Source organism: Rattus norvegicus, chromosome 19 (genome assembly GCF_021556685.1).
Source record: "Rattus norvegicus strain SHRSP/BbbUtx chromosome 19, alternate assembly SHRSP_T2T, whole genome shotgun sequence".
Taxonomy (NCBI): Eukaryota; Metazoa; Chordata; class Mammalia; order Rodentia; family Muridae; genus Rattus; species Rattus norvegicus.
The window spans coordinates 20675671-20691146 of NC_141552.1; the positions used below are offsets into that span (position 1 = coordinate 20675671).

Here is a 15476-nt window from a genome sequence, read left to right on the forward strand (position 1 = left end):
ACATAATGAGACAGGAGAACTTTTGACTGCATATTCAAGCTGGTATGAAATCTCAGGAAGTTTTAATGGCTAACATTGGTGATTGAGGACAATGTGAGTTAGGATGAGACATTTTTTGGGAAAGATTTGAAAGGAAACATTCATTTAGATGCATAGGAATTACTAAGGTTTTATAATCAAGCCTTGAGGAAAATTTGGCTTTGGAAGCAGGAGATGCTCAGTGGCTCTGCCCCAGGAAAGTCTCCTGGAAAGGGCACCTCTGCTTATGCTCAGTACATGGAGAACATTAGCAGGAAGGCAAAGTCTGCTCCCCATGACATCAGTTGTCCCTTCTTGGACATTCTATTGTCTCCTAGAGAGTTCTGGCATCCTCTGTGATGTCACCAGTGTTGTAGTGACAACCAGTGCCCTAGTTTCTCTCAGTCTGAGTCTGGCGGTTACAAGCTAAGACATGTTTTCCCGTCTTCGCAAGCTTTTTGGGAGGGGGAATGTCGATTCTGGAGAGACTAGAGTGAAGGAGTCTGGCCTTTCGTCTCAAAGTAATGATGGACAAAGACAGCACTTCTGGGGAATGTGGAGTAAGTTCTGGGCAGTGTATTTTGAGCTTCCTGCCAGGGTGGCTGCAGGCTTAAGCTGACCTTTCTAGCAATGGGCCACAGCAACTGGAGCATCTGAAAAGGAATTGAATTTCCACGAATATCACAATTCCTTAAAGTCAAGGATTTCAGAACTTTAGTTTCCCCATCCCCACTGGGAGGATATGGTAAGGCCAATGCTATTATACTGTGAACTTCTGGTCTTTACTTTTCAGTTCATTTGCTCTGTTACATTGATATAATAACACCATCAGTGGTCATGGAGGGTCCACCTTTTCTGAGTTTAGACAGGGCAGCAATGTATTTCACTATCATTGCTTCTTTAAATACAGTGGGTATCTGACAGTAGTAACAGGGAGAGATTGTGCTTCAGGCAATAATCTTATGTTCTTAGACCTTCTCCGATTTCTTCTAACTGGCAGGGTCATCGTTTGCTTTATATATTAGAGGTTGTATGTTACAAAAATTTTTCTACAATACCAAAACTATTTTGAACGTGTAGACCAAGATTCAGCCTGTAACCTATTCGCACTTCTGGGGCATTTGGTATTTCACATAGGGACACTGATAAGTCTGTTGAACATATCCTCCCTGGAAATGCGTTTTAAATCCAAAGTTGTTGCTTTAGAGTATCAGGGTAGGACATCTGAGTGTCTCCAATCACTCAAGTTTTGTGGATGGTGAATTTATCATCTGAGTTCTGAAGCCACAGGGGTGAGGGTCCTGAAACCAAGCTGTACCCTGTTCAGCTGATAATAATCCTGGAGAAGCCATCTCCGTGGTACATATAAGCACGTGATGTCCAGCATAGGGAACACCTGGCTGCTTACATCTTTTGATCTCTATAGAGTAGTGCGAGAACTGAGATCCCCTGAGGAGGTCTCTTAAGCATAGACCAATCGCCTAGCAGTGACACTGGGTTCCAGGCTTGTTCTCCTGTTTAGGCCTCACTGTGATCTATGTACACTCTATGCATTCTCCCCATGCAGGTTCACTTGTGTTCTTCTACCTACAGACGCTGGGATAGAAACATCTTCCCATGGCACTGACCTAAGCAAGAATCAGGCCATGAAGGAAAAGGAGAAGCTGATTAAAGAGCTGCAGCTCATTACCGAGGAGAGAAATGACCTGAGAGATCGCCTGAGGTTTCTGACAGAGAGATCCATGAAGAACAGGTATGAATCACACCAAATGCTCTTGTTTCATTCCTGGGTCTGCAAGGTCACCTTTTTCTTATCCTGTTAAGGTTTTGGGTTCTAGAAAGCTGTGCCTCCCTAACCACCCTGTGCTAAACCTCACCTCCCATATAGTGGAGATTCAGAACCTTACCCTTCCTCAGGAGTGAGATTGAAAATGGACTCATCTGCTTCCACTTATTTAAAAGCAGAACTTGTGGTCTGAATGAAGAATTCAGGGATAAAGTCAGGGAGAGTGAGTTCCCAGTGTGCATTTGCAAAGCCCTTGACAGCTGGTGGCTTTGCAAGATTGTAATTGCAGTGAGTTTATGGTGAGTCTCTGTACTTGCTAGGCAGGGGACTGAGTGCTGGAAGATCCAGGCAGCAGCCTGGAGTAATATAGGACCCACCCTGAGTTCATATATTCCTAAATGCCGATGTTCATTGTATTCTATCATTTGGGGCCAGGCCACACTTCAGGCCAAATCCATATTACGAAGACCTGGAGAGAATGGAGGAGGCGGTCATGTCAATTCTGCACAACTTAGAGATGGAGAACACTGAGGTCCATGAGAACAACCATAAGCTGAAGAAGGAGATTACCTTCTCTAGGTAAGTCCTGGTCAGAAAGGCTATCACTTGTGGAATGGCCATTTCTGACTTTCTTTGTTCTGGATTGGACGGTCTTCAGCTCTGGTTCTATCTCTTGTGCTATTTACCCATCAGTGTTCCAGGGTCATTAGGACTCAGTTTTCAGTTCCATATGTCACCAAGGTTAAAGCCAATGACAAGTACTAATTTGACATTTGCACTTGGTTCTTATCCCAAAGGTGCTTCCTACACAAGAGGTCACATGACCACAGAGTGTCAATTGTTCAAGAACCAAGAAATTGTTCAAAACTCTACATAGGATTCAATCTATCACATGGATATGCAATTTTAGATATGTTATTCATCTGTCACCATTTCTAGACTGCAGCTTCAAAAAGAGCAGCAAAATATGCTTGCACAATAATTCAGTTTCTGAAAAGTGGTTAACTTCCCAGAATACTTGTGCATAGGCAGAGCAATGAACAATTCCATTACATGAGGTGGTTGGCTGGTTGTGAGTGTAAATTAGAAAGGTTACTAAAAGACTGTTACTCATCCCAGGATTGTCTAGGCATCTTCAGAAGGCTCTAGATAGAACAGTACTGATTGAAGTCAGCAGAAGGTTATTAGGCTGACCTGGACCTATGGTGTCACACCAGGTTTTATAAAATTCAGTGCGTGGACCACATGGTTAGCATGACCTTCTCTTGGTTCTACTGACCTCCTTTGAGGGTGTTGGCCCACTACTAATTGATGTTGGCCCCATGCATTGGGCTTTCATGGATAGTTGTAGATCCATGTTCTTTCTCAGAGGTGTGGACACTAATTGGTGTCAGGCCAAGCAAACAATTTATTCTTCCCCGAATTAACTCTTTATGGTTTGTGCAGCAGCCTTATATGTATCAAGATGCATTTTATTAAGTCTTCATGGGTATCTGGGATCTGGTAGAGTTAGTGGGACTTGGGAGTAGGAATGGGAGGAAGGGCCAGCATGATCTTACTATGCATACTGTATTTCCAGAAACCTGCTTAGCCAGCTCCTGATGGAGAACACATGTAGGAAGAAGTTGGTCCCCCTGAAGCAGGAGAGCAAGGAGGTACATCTTGATTGTGCACTGAACCAGAAATATTTGGTTGACTGCAACAAGAAAGATAAAGACCATCAACGGCCAGAACCAGCATTATCAGGTAGGGATGAGCAGATGTGTTAGCTTAACAATATCTGATAAAATTTGCCAATTTGATACATCTTTGCTTCTCTTACCACCTTTCTAATTTACACTCACAACCAGCCAACCACCTCATGTAATGGAATTGTTCATTGCTCTGCCTATGCACAAGTATTCTGGGAAGTTAACCACTTTTCAGAAACTGAATTATTGTGCAAGCATATTTTGCTGCTCTTTTTGAAGCTGCAGTCTAGAAATGGTGACAGATGAATAACATATCTAAAATTGCATATCCATGTGATAGATTGGATCCTATGTAGAGTTTTGAACAATTTCTTGGTTCTTGAACAATTGACACTCTGTGGTCATGTGACCTCTTGTGTAGGAAGCACCTTTGGGATAAGAACCAAGTGCAAATGTCAAATTAGTACTTGTCATTGGCTTTAACCTTGGAGACATATGGACATCTCCTTTCTTCCTGCAACCTGATGAGGTCTCTTCCCATTGCCCTGTTCTTGGTTTGCACTGGTATAAGTCTGGGTCCCAGATTGGCAGCCCACATTACTGTGAGGCTTGCTGGAGATTTTGCCCTGCTCACAGAGTTAGCAACAATGATATCAGTTAAAAGGTCCATGTCGACTGTCCAATAGAACTGAGGTGGTAGAAGGCAGCATTCTGACAGCTGGCTTGCATTTCCCGACCAAATCAGTGTCTGAAAAACTGCCTTCCTCTCCCAGGTCTCAGAAAGTGCAAGAGAGCTGGAATTGGACACACCCCAGTAAGAGAGCTTCCTGAAGAATAAGTTGCTTTCTCAGGAGTCCCTGATGACCAACATCCTGAATGGTAACAACATTTTTTGGATGAGTATTCTTCCTCAGAGTTAATTTGTCATTTATTAGAGACCCTAAATTTATATACCACTAAGCCATCCTGACTGATTGAGGTCTTACTCTCTTTCTTCTTCAGAAAACAGCACTTGAGAGACAACTTGGGGGACCGCCTTTCATTATTTGTGCTAGAGGAGAAACAGCAATACGTCTGTGCTTCTAAATGTTCGTTAAGAATATGCTGTTTAGAAGTATTTTTGTTATGATTTTAATTGAAGTTTTCTTTTTGTTGTTTCATATTTATATGTTCTTGTTACTATTTTTACTTTCAAATATTTTTAAATATTTTTATTCATTTTAATCCTGTTTTGTTGTAAAAATGTATTTGTTATGAATAAAAATTGAATTCTATGTCTTGACTCTTAAGACTATCTTTCTTACTCAAGGGTTCTGTCCCTTCCTGTGGACCTAGAACTTACAGCTACAGATGGATCTCTGCATGTTCCATGGAGCCTGGGCTAATAAGTGAATTCAAAGTCACCAAGGTGTACCCAGTGTGACAGTGTCTTTTGTGTGGATAATGTGGCTGTGTCTCGGACACACACTTTATGATGTAATCACTGACACACTTTACCCAATTGTTAGGGTCCATGTGGTTCTTCTGAGAGAGCAGCAGATGCTCTACCCTGTGAGTCATCACCACAGCTCCTGCAGGTGGCTTTTGTTATTCCACATGAGGTGCTGTATTAGGTGGACAGGATCACCTCCAATTAAATAGAGAGATCTCAGGAGATGTGTGTTCACAGGGAACTTACTGAGGCCTGCGTGCTCAACGTGTTAGGTTGTCAGGCATCCCTACAGAGCTCTGGTGTTCCCACTGCTCATTGTGTGTCAGGATCATCCTCCAGCATCACTTAGTTTTCATATTAGAGCAGATCTTTCACCTATTATCAGTGATGACCATATGTATTCTGCACATCTGATAAAATACAGAATAGAAACTAGCTTCTTGTAGGCCAGATTGGCATAATCAGTTTTTTGATTGTTAGCAAGAAAATTATTTTAATCTAAGCAGTTTAGGAAGGAACCTCCAGAGCATCCATAGTGAGTGTAGCTTGCAGCTGTGAACACAGGTTTCTTTTGGAGAGAAGGCCTGTGCAAGCCCAACCTAGGTGGGACAGTTCAAGCTACCCTTTTTCCATGGCCAATCTGGGATCGTATTGAGAATGTATTTTTTCCAGGTGACTGATTTCCAATTTGTGGAATTGATCTAACTTGCTGAGAGTGGAGGTGACTCAGAGAGTTAAAGTACAGAAGGACCAATGCAGTATGTCCACAAAAGCTTGCTGTCACCCCAGGGCTTTTAAAAGCTCAGCAGCTAGAGAAGCAATGTAGTATTTGGTTACTCTCATGCTTAGGACTAGTCATTCATTAAAAGCTGACCATGACACAAAAAGTGTCATCTGTGTCACAATACAAACTAGTTGTAACTAGATTCACCCCACACTATCACATCACCACCATATTTGAGGTTCTCAGTTACTATCTAAGAACCTGGAAGAGGCCTGGGTCTTGCTACACAAACTCATAATTTATGTCTTCATGACACTGTGTGCTTTGTTCTGTTGATGCTACCATTGGCATACAATACCTTTGCTACTTTGTGCTGACATCTGTGACCTAAGACAATAGTTCATGTCATCCTAACCTGAATAAACTGTCCTTAGAGTACAGTGTAGTGGGAGGGGCCTTCTTTTCCTATGAGATACCAAAACATTTCCAGTCTTCAGTCAAGTCTGTCAGCCATTGTCCAGTGCCTGTCTTGAGATGTCCACCTTTTCAGCTGAGAGTCTTCATCCAGGCAGCTCTGTAATTCTGTAGAAGATTAATAGGGTTCCAGCCCTATTATTTAATTCACTGTGACTGTACTTGCCGAACATGCTCAAAGCCCTGTGATCCACCCTAGCCCTCTGTGCTTTAGAGAAAGAAAATAAAGAACCACATTGCACTTGAAGTTTCTCCTCCAACAAAAGGAGAGCCTGCATAGGGCCTTTAAGTAACTCTAAGCCCCAGCTTCCCCACAACTCCCTCCATCAATTCCATGATTGGTGTGTTTTCAGTACTACTCACTTTCTTCTGTGTGCAAAGAATGTGCACCATGTCAGTAAAGGGTGTGTGTGTGTGTGTGTGTGTGTGTGTGTGTGTGTGTGTGTGTGTGTGTGTTTGGTCCCTAGTGAAAACTGTCGAGATACATGCAGACTCATGCTACTACTGTCCCATGGTACCTTGCAGGGAACCCTGAAATGGTGTGCTACTTTAATACAGTCTAAACCGGGTGTGCATGGTTTCTGTAAGGTCACCACTACAGAGAGCAGGAAAAGCTTCAGTAGTCACATGGATGTGATCAATCAGTGTTAGTCATGCCCTTCCAGCGTGGTAGACTGCAGGTTGTCTGTCCCCATCACTTTGCTCTCTTGTGCCCAAACAATGCCAAGGTCAGGGCCATTGAGCCGTGAGGCAGAGGCTTACCACCCTCAGTGCTGCCTACGACCCCTAAGACTGTCTCTTTCGGGTGTGTGTGTGCTGGACACTCATGGATCCTGAGATCTCCGCAGCTGAGGTGAAACAGTACCGGAGCCATTGCAATGTGGGCACACATTTGGTTGTGGAGCTGGGCCACTCTTTGACATTTGGTGAGTGGAGAGACAACTGTTGGCTGAGCCTTTGGTGAACCGGATGGCCCCTGGCCACATCAGCAGTCAGCAGTATCAAAGCTGAGCACCAGTTTTTTATGTTCCATTTTGTCATCGCTGGTCAGTGTTCTGATGCCACAGCACATGGCTGGTCTCAATCTCCCCATGTGGCCACAATCCCTAATTGATATTGCCTCCACTTCCCAAGTGCCACTGGGATTTCTGTAGAACCCCTAAGGCAGCAGCAAGCAGGAGCTCCTGGCTATTCCCTCCCTGCTCTCTGCATCTGCATGTCGTTCTGTGTACATATGGCTATGTCCTCATATACTCTTGATGCCATGATACCTTAATAAACACTTGAATCATGCCCTGATGGCCAGTTTTCAACTGCTACCTGACACAATCTATAATCGCCTGGGAAATGAGGGACAGTGTGGATCAGACTGGCCTTTGAGCATGACTATGCGTGACTGTCTTCGTTGCTGTGGGAGATGCCAGGCAGCCTCTTTTCTGATCCTAGAGTCCCTATACCCAGCCACTTGTCCCCTCTACAGCCAGACCCTACTTCTGCTCCTAGGCACTGTCTTGGACTTCCTTCCCTCAGGTGGCTTCTCTCCTTTGGCTGCTACAGAAACCTGTTATGAGGACAGGAACAGGGAGTTAAGAGTTCAGAGCCATCTTCCCTTTGATGTTCTTTCTCAGAGGTCAGTGGGACACTTAAAGAGTTTTGTGTATACATTTTATTAAGCAAGGGACAATCATGCATCAGGCACAGGAAACTAACAGCACATCTACCGGACCTCCTTCAACACCTGGGCATCTCTTCTGGCCTGTGCTTCTGTGTGCTGAAACCTGGGGACCAACTTCCTGTGGGGTTTCCCAGGATGACTGTGCACATTACTACACTGACGTAAATACTCAAAACTCACAAACAGCAACAGGACTGACCGCCACAGGAAAGGTTCTCCATCAACAGATACCACAGACCAGCAAGCAGAAGCATGGGCAGGTGGTGCTGTGGTTCACACACTTCTCTTTCCTCACTAGGGCAGGTGACCCACTGAAGAAAACAAGGAGGCAGCAGGATGGAAGAGGAAAACTACAACCCAGTCCTTGCATTAAACACCCAAGCACATTTAGACTAGAGGAGAGAAGTTTGCCAAGAATGAGGGCCACTTTGGACATCCATCATCAATAGCCCTGGCTGTCTAGGCCAGCATCAGATCCAGCAGTCTCCAGGCAGGTGTCCGCCAGGCCCTCAAGGGCACTAAGAGCATTAACCATGAAAAACAGAACAAGATATCTGCCTCTTGCCTGCCTGACAGCCAAGCATGTGTATGCCCTGGCTATGCTCACGCTGGGACCCCTGCTAGATATTAAGATATAGAGACCTGATAGTTGATTAGGACCCTGTTCGAAAAGGAAGATACAGGATATTTCCCTCTGGCATCCATATGTGCATGCATGGTTGTACAAGCTGGTAGAATCTCTCTCTCTCTCTCTCTCTCTCTCTCTCTCTCTCTCTCTGTCTCTCTCTGTCTGTCTCTCTCTCTCTCTCACACACTCTCTCTCTCTGTCTCTCTCTGTCTCTCTCTCTCTGTCTCTCTCTCTCTCTCTCTCTGTCTCTCTCTGTCTGTCTGTCTCTCTCTCTCTCACACTCTCTCTCTGTCTCTCTCTGTCTCTCTCTCTCTGTCTCTGTCTCTCTCTCTCTCTCTCTCTCTCTCTCTCTCTCTCTCTCTCTCTCTTTCTCTCTCTCAAAGTTTTGAAGCACAGCAGAAGAATCTCTGGGACTCTAAGCCTGAGCAACCTCATCTGTGATCCACAGCTTCTGTGTGAGAGCTCCTTTGTGTGAGAGGCATAGGGTGACTGAGGAAGGTTGCTGGTGTCCATCCCTGGCCTGCATGTGCATGCATACAGACACATGGATACATGCACACGCTGAGTTCCCCTCATCCAATCCTGAAATCTGAAAACACTGAATTTCAAATCCAGGCGTTCTCCTAACCTACACCTTCCCTCAGGAATTGGAGATGAGGCCTTGCAGGAATCCTCAACCAGTGAGACTGGCCCAGACCTTCTGAGATCCATTCTGCCCCAGGAGAACACAGCAGGTGTTATCAGGACAACACAGAAACTCAAGACTCCAGCCTGATGCAGGGACCGCCTGCTGGGTTAGGAGAAGACTCAGCATCAGGTTCCTGAATGAAAACATCACCTCTGAACACACAGGGTCGCTGTGGCTATGCCTTCAAGGCATCTTCAGCAGCAGCTTAAATGGACTAGGGATGACTATGGGAATCTGCCTGCAGGGTGATGTGGGAATCCTTTTGCTAAGGCTTGATCGCTAGATGTTGCCACAGAAACCCTTGAACTCTTCTTGGAGTACAGTCCAGGCAGAGGCTGAACACAAAACATTCTGATTATGAACTGAGTTTAACAGATAATCCGGAACCTGAAGGCCACAGGTCCAAAGGTCTGCACTGCAGGGGTGAGGCATCACTGCAGGGATGACCACACACTGCAGGGGTGAGGTGTCACTGCAGGAATGACCACACACTGCAGGGGTGAGGTGTCACTGCGCGGATGACCACACACTGCAGGGGTGAGGCATCACTGCAGGGATGACCACACACTGCAGGGGTGAGGCATCACTGCAGGGATGACCACACACTGCAGGGGTGAGGAGTCACTGCGGGGATGACCACTCACTGCAGGGGTGAGGTGTCACTGCGGGGATTACCACACTGCAGGGGTGAGGTGTCTCTGCAGGGATGACCAGGAAGTTGATTGAGCTCCTCAGGGCTCTCCCTGTCCTGAATGTGCTTCCCTTCTAGGTGAGCACTGCAGCTTTCAGGGTGCTGGAGCCCTGTGTGGGCAGCAGTAGAAACTGCTAGCCTTGTTATTCACAGCTGAAACTATCACACAGGGCATTCCAGAAGTGAACACCACCAAAGTGGGGCCTTTCACAGCATTCTGGGTAGGATGGCACAAAGCCCCATGACAATTTCGCCTGTGATCCATACCAAATGTCTGCTGTCACTGCCTGTCTCTTAGGAGCCACCTGGATGATCCAGGGGATGGTCCTGAAGAAAAGGCTTGGCAAAATTGAGGTCTCCAAAGCCAGAGGAGCAGTGAGGAGGTGCAGGGGCCGTAGACCATGGAGACTGATATATGCTGATGTTAGACTACCCAGACTCATCCCTGTGTCCAAGTCTGGATGTCACAGAGGCACCTGGCAAAGGTCCCAACAGTGTCCTTCAGGATTCAGCTGTCTCCCTACTTGCCCTCCACCTAACCCACTTCCTGTGGTTCTGGGAGTCAAGGACTTCATCACCTTTTTCGTTTTCTTGTCATATTGCAGGTACTGTGACTCGACCACTCTTCCTCCTGCAGGAGACACATCGTTTGTCACAGAACAGGACTGCTGCACCAGGAAGACCCATAGCATAACCAGGACGCTACAATGAAAACATGACTGGCCCTTCATGCTGAATGACAGGAAAAGCACCCAGCCTTCTCTTTGTTGCAGACTGGATTCCTCAGCCTTCCTGTTATGAACAGGGCATTAGTACCCTTCACAGGATACTTAGTGTTTATAAGACATTTATAGAATTCATCTTGTATATAAGGCCATTGGGCTAGGAGCCAGCATCAAGGCATCAAGTAGGAGGAAATACAGAAACATTCTAGGAAGGGACAGCCAGGGGCCAGTGGGATGGCTCAGTGATTGAGGACCAGAGTTCAGATCCCAGCACATGGATGTTCACAGTCATCTGCAGAATCAGATCTAGGGCGTCCCATGACCTCCGCAGCTCCCAAGCAGCTACATGTATGCGTCTTAGACACTTCCTACTCACCGTGAAACAACCTAAGCCACAAAACATCCCACACCTTCTTGGATGGGCCCATCCCTGGGGGAGTCTTGTGTGTTCTGGGCTTCAACTCTAGGAAGGCTTGGCCTTGTTTTATAGGATGTCTTATTCCTTGTATCAGCAGAGAGAGAAAAAAAAAAAAGATCCAGTCCTGGAACCCTAGAGGACACTGCCATGATGTCACTGCTGTGCTGGCATAGGCTTAGAGATATCTCCATGATCCATCCGAGTCACCTAGAGCTCAGGGAATGATGGAAAAGTCCATGTGAGATCGCCCAGCGCTTGCAACCATGAGAAAGCTTGGAAAACACAGGGCACATGTGGTGTTTGATCCTGTGACAGTTCAACCCTCTTGAGCCTGCAGCTAAGACAAACAGTTACACTGGCCTGAGTGCACAGGCCAGATCTCAGAACCTGTTTGCCAACCATGGAACACTCTGGATCCCTCCTCACAGCTGGACCTTGATCTGCTACACCTCATCCACCCAAGCTTCTCAAGAAATGAAGCTACCAGGTTAATATAACAACTAACTGAAGGCAGCAAGAGCCTTCAGCCGCCCTGTGGCAGTAAGGTCAGTCCATAGGTCTCCTGTCCCTGCACCCTCAGTACCTGTGAGAGCCATGGCCACCTATTCCCTTCTGAGGTGAGAACAATTATACACACAACCTTGCTTTCAACAAATCCTGCCTTGGCCACTGGTGGGACCCTCATGAGATGCAGCAATCTGATGCAGACCTCCTCAGACACTTTGGCTTCCTTTCTGGCTGCTGGAGCTTGGGCCCTCTGGCCTGGCCTAATGTAGGAACAGCAACACACAACTCTGTTGGGCCTCAGCCATCCCACATTGGGGGCCCTGCTTCACTCCTAGGTGCATCCGTTTCCCACATCTCTCCAGTCTCTCCCTCATCCCTAATTCCCCTAGCCTCTCAGGCCCAGCCCTTCAGTCTCTGATGGAGACTGTCCTGGAAGGACAGGAGCCACTCCCCTGAGATACTCTCCCACCCCATGCTGCTGGACTCATCTCTACAGGAACAGCCTGCTGCTCCCCTGCCCCTGCAACCCACTTCCTAGCTCTGCTTCACACAAACACTCTAAGATCTCTACACTGGATTCCTGTTCTATTTTGCTCCCTCTCTGTCCTCCAGAAGTTCTGCTGCTCTCTCTCACCACAGCAGGACCCACCAAGACACTGCTCCTGACCCCAGCAGCCACCAGCAGCCCAGGTCATGGGGCTACTAACAGCTTTGGCCAGGACTCAGGGCTCCTTCCTTCTTCAGTATCGAGTCCAGGCTGAGACCATCTGGCCTGCTGCTGGGTCCTTGAAACCCTCAGTCTCACAGCCTCTGGGCACTCTGAGCCCTAGTCCTTATGGCTAACAAGTAGCTGCCCAGTCAAGCAACATGGGCCTCACTGGCTTCCTGGTGTGCCATGATGCTTTCCCTGCATGGCCGGGGATGACTGCATGCTAGGATTATGTCTGGAACTAGACCTGCAGGTAACACCTGATGGGTTGGCCAGGCTGTCCTCCTACTCCTGTTCTCAGGAGATTCTCCTGACTAAGCCTCCCAAGTGCTGGGATGAGAAGTATGTGCCACCATGCCAGCTAGGGGTCTTCAGGTGTGATGAAAGACTGGGATCTGTGGCCCTGGTTACTTCCAAGAGTGGGGACACCAGTGTTCTGAGCATTCTGTCATCTGGGACTTATATTCCATGTACTTCACACGAACACTCTGAGACTTCTGCACTGGTTACCTGTTCTCTTTGAAACCTGTCTTCAGGTATCTGACAGTGGGAGTCTCCATGAAGTTTTTGTCACCCTGAGGATGTGGCTATATTAATAAGCTCAGGCAGCATGCAAACACAGCAGAGGTTACAAACAAGACTACCAGGCTGGGGCCACTTAGTGATAGAGTGCTCCTTTGGCATGGTGAGGGCCCAAGTTCTCTTGCAACCAACATCTGCTGGGGATGTAGCTCAGTGATTAGGCACTTGCCTAGCGTATGTGAGGTCCTGGGCTCCATCCCTAGGACTAAACCCTCATCCCCTACCCTGAACTCACCAGGTCCAGGCATCACTGTCAATCCTGAGGGCTTGAGTTTGATCCTTAGGCCCTCTCTGATACAAAAAGAGAAAAAAACTCCCTTGATTTGTGTTTGACCCCCACATGTGTCATGCCCGCCCCACTTCGAGTGTACAATTAAGGAAAGCATGAGTAAGTGGTTGAGAGGCACACACTGCCCTTGCAGGAGACCCCAGTTTGCTTCTCAGCACAAACTGCATGTGACTCAGCAGGTCTCAGGGTGGAACTGGATATGTGACCCTGTGCTATAGCACTGTCCAGAGTGGTAAATGCAGCTTCTGAAGAGGAATGCAGGCCTGGCCTCCAGACCTCCACCTTCAAGTCCTGTCTGGAGAGCCTGATGCCCTGGCAAAAGAGACTCCTTCTCTCCAGAGGAGCACTGCACTCAAATGACACCTCAGTGATGAAAACTATCTGTCCCCAAAGGCATGCCACTGAGCAGAGATAGCCTCAGTCATGCACCTCTGCCCATCCCCAGTTCCTCATGTCAATAACTCAACCTTTCATGAACTAGATGGTAATGCTTGAGGTAGGATGATCAGTAGTTTACTGGCCAGTCTGGGCTGTATGAGATGCTCTCCCTGAAATCAGAGTCAGCAAGAAATTCAGCATGAAAGCTCTTTGTAAAGAAGCTCAATGACCCAGTTCAGAGCCTGGGACCCCGCACAGTAGGATAAAGTGACTCCAATGGCTTTTCCTCCACCTTCAACACTCATGCTTTGGCATGCACACCCCTACAAGGAGATCAATACACATGGAATAAAAAATTAAACAGAAACATTAATGAAGACAATGCAGATAATGTTTTAAAGGATCCCGGGAACCCTCACTTAGCACTTTCCTTTCCTTTGTCTTGGGAACAGCACCTGCACCAGAGACTGGAGACTTCCTGCAAGAGAGAGAGGAGAGATGCACTGTTCATTCAGCTAGAGAGCTGTGCAAAGACCAGAGCCACCCTCCTTTTTCTGACAGTGGGAGCTGGGCCCAAGTGTGGGCTGCTCCTACTAGAGGCACCACAAGAAGAGGACCCCCTTCCTCAAACCTTCCTGGAAGTCAGAGCACTGGCTATGGATGTCCCTCAGTCCTCAGAGGACTCTCTTTCAGCGATGGCTCAGAGCCTGTTAGGACAGAGAGGGACCAGAGCTTCCCCCCAAAGCAAGATCCCTGTCTTATCTGACAGGTATGAGGGCTTAGGGATGGGACAGAGGATGTGACAAGGTTACATGTAGCACAGGGCTAGGTTAGTAAGGCAATCAAAGAGGAAAGAATCCTGGAACATTCCTCATCTGTTCTTTGTGCTATGTTCGTAGGGATGAGGGGCAGTGTGGGTAGAGGACTAGGACACAGCACAGCCTTCTCTGCACATGGTTAGCTTTCTAGGCTGCCTGGTCACTGTGACCAGCAAATTTTCAACTGTGCCATTCTACTACCAAGGCTGACACAACTGGTGCACCATGTAGCAATAGGACTTTACTGACTTAGCGACATTTGGAATCACACAATGAGCATGTGTCACAGAAGAGTTTTTTTTTTTTTTTTAAGAAAAGGATTTTAAAAAACTAATTATTTTGTCCATCTGAGTACGCTGTCCCTGTTTTCAGACACAACAGTAAAGGGTAGTATATGAGAGTAGAAATGGTTATGAGACACAATGTGTGGTTGCTGGGGATTGAACTCAGATCCTCTGGAAGAGCAGTCAGTGGTCTTAACCACTGAGCCATCCCTCCAGCCCCAGTATACTGTATTTTCAATGTTGTTTGTTCTTATTTCCTTTTTCACGTATGTCTGTATGGCGTTTCTGTGAGTACAGGTGTGTGTGTGCCTGTGTAAAGGTCAGAGACAAACTGAGCACAGGTCCTCACCTACCTCTCATCCATGGCTGTGATTGCTAGGCTAGCCCTTCCCCCTAATCCTAGAGACTGTCCACTTTAGGTTCATATTTCCCAGTAGGAAGGGCAGGATGACAGACACTACTGCATCCAGGTTTACGTGGCTTCTAGGGACCTAAACTGTTGTTGGGCTTGTTCAGCATGAAAATAAATCCCATTTCACAGCCCTGGCTGGGCCAGGCAGCGCACAGGTCTTTGCTGCTCTTGCAGAAGACTTGGGTTCAGTCTCCAGCACCAAGGTCAGGTGGCTTACAACCACCTGAGACTCCAGGTCCAGGGACTTCCAACCTCTTTCTGGATAAACCTACATGGCAAAAGCAGGGCTGGGAGCTGGAGGTTTCTGGTGTTGGCTTCTCCCTGCTGCAGGGGGCAAATCATGGGCATGTGAAACATATAACCCTGTAATTCTACAAAGTGCAGAAGCTCCTGAGGTCCCTCATGGTGCCCTAGAGCCTGTCCACCACTCATGGAGGCTTCAGGAACATGGCTTTTTCCTGACCTGTGTGCACTGTGCATCCTCACTCTCTACCCCCTGCTTTTCGGGGTTGGAAGTCTCAGGTGTAGGAGGCGCCTACCATAGGCC

General features: G+C 47.2%; 1 protein-coding gene across 1 annotated transcript in view; it reads left to right on the forward strand.

Moving 5' to 3' along the window:
* Positions 1-421: 421 nt before the first annotated feature.
* LOC147999059 (disks large homolog 5-like) overlaps positions 422-15476 on the forward strand; it is an 80176-nt gene continuing 65121 nt past the window's right edge. The window contains exon 1 of the mRNA XM_087595989.1: positions 422-578. Coding sequence (XP_087452115.1) covers positions 452-578 — 127 coding nt within the window. The 5' untranslated portion in view covers positions 422-451. The remainder of the gene's footprint in view (positions 579-15476) is intronic.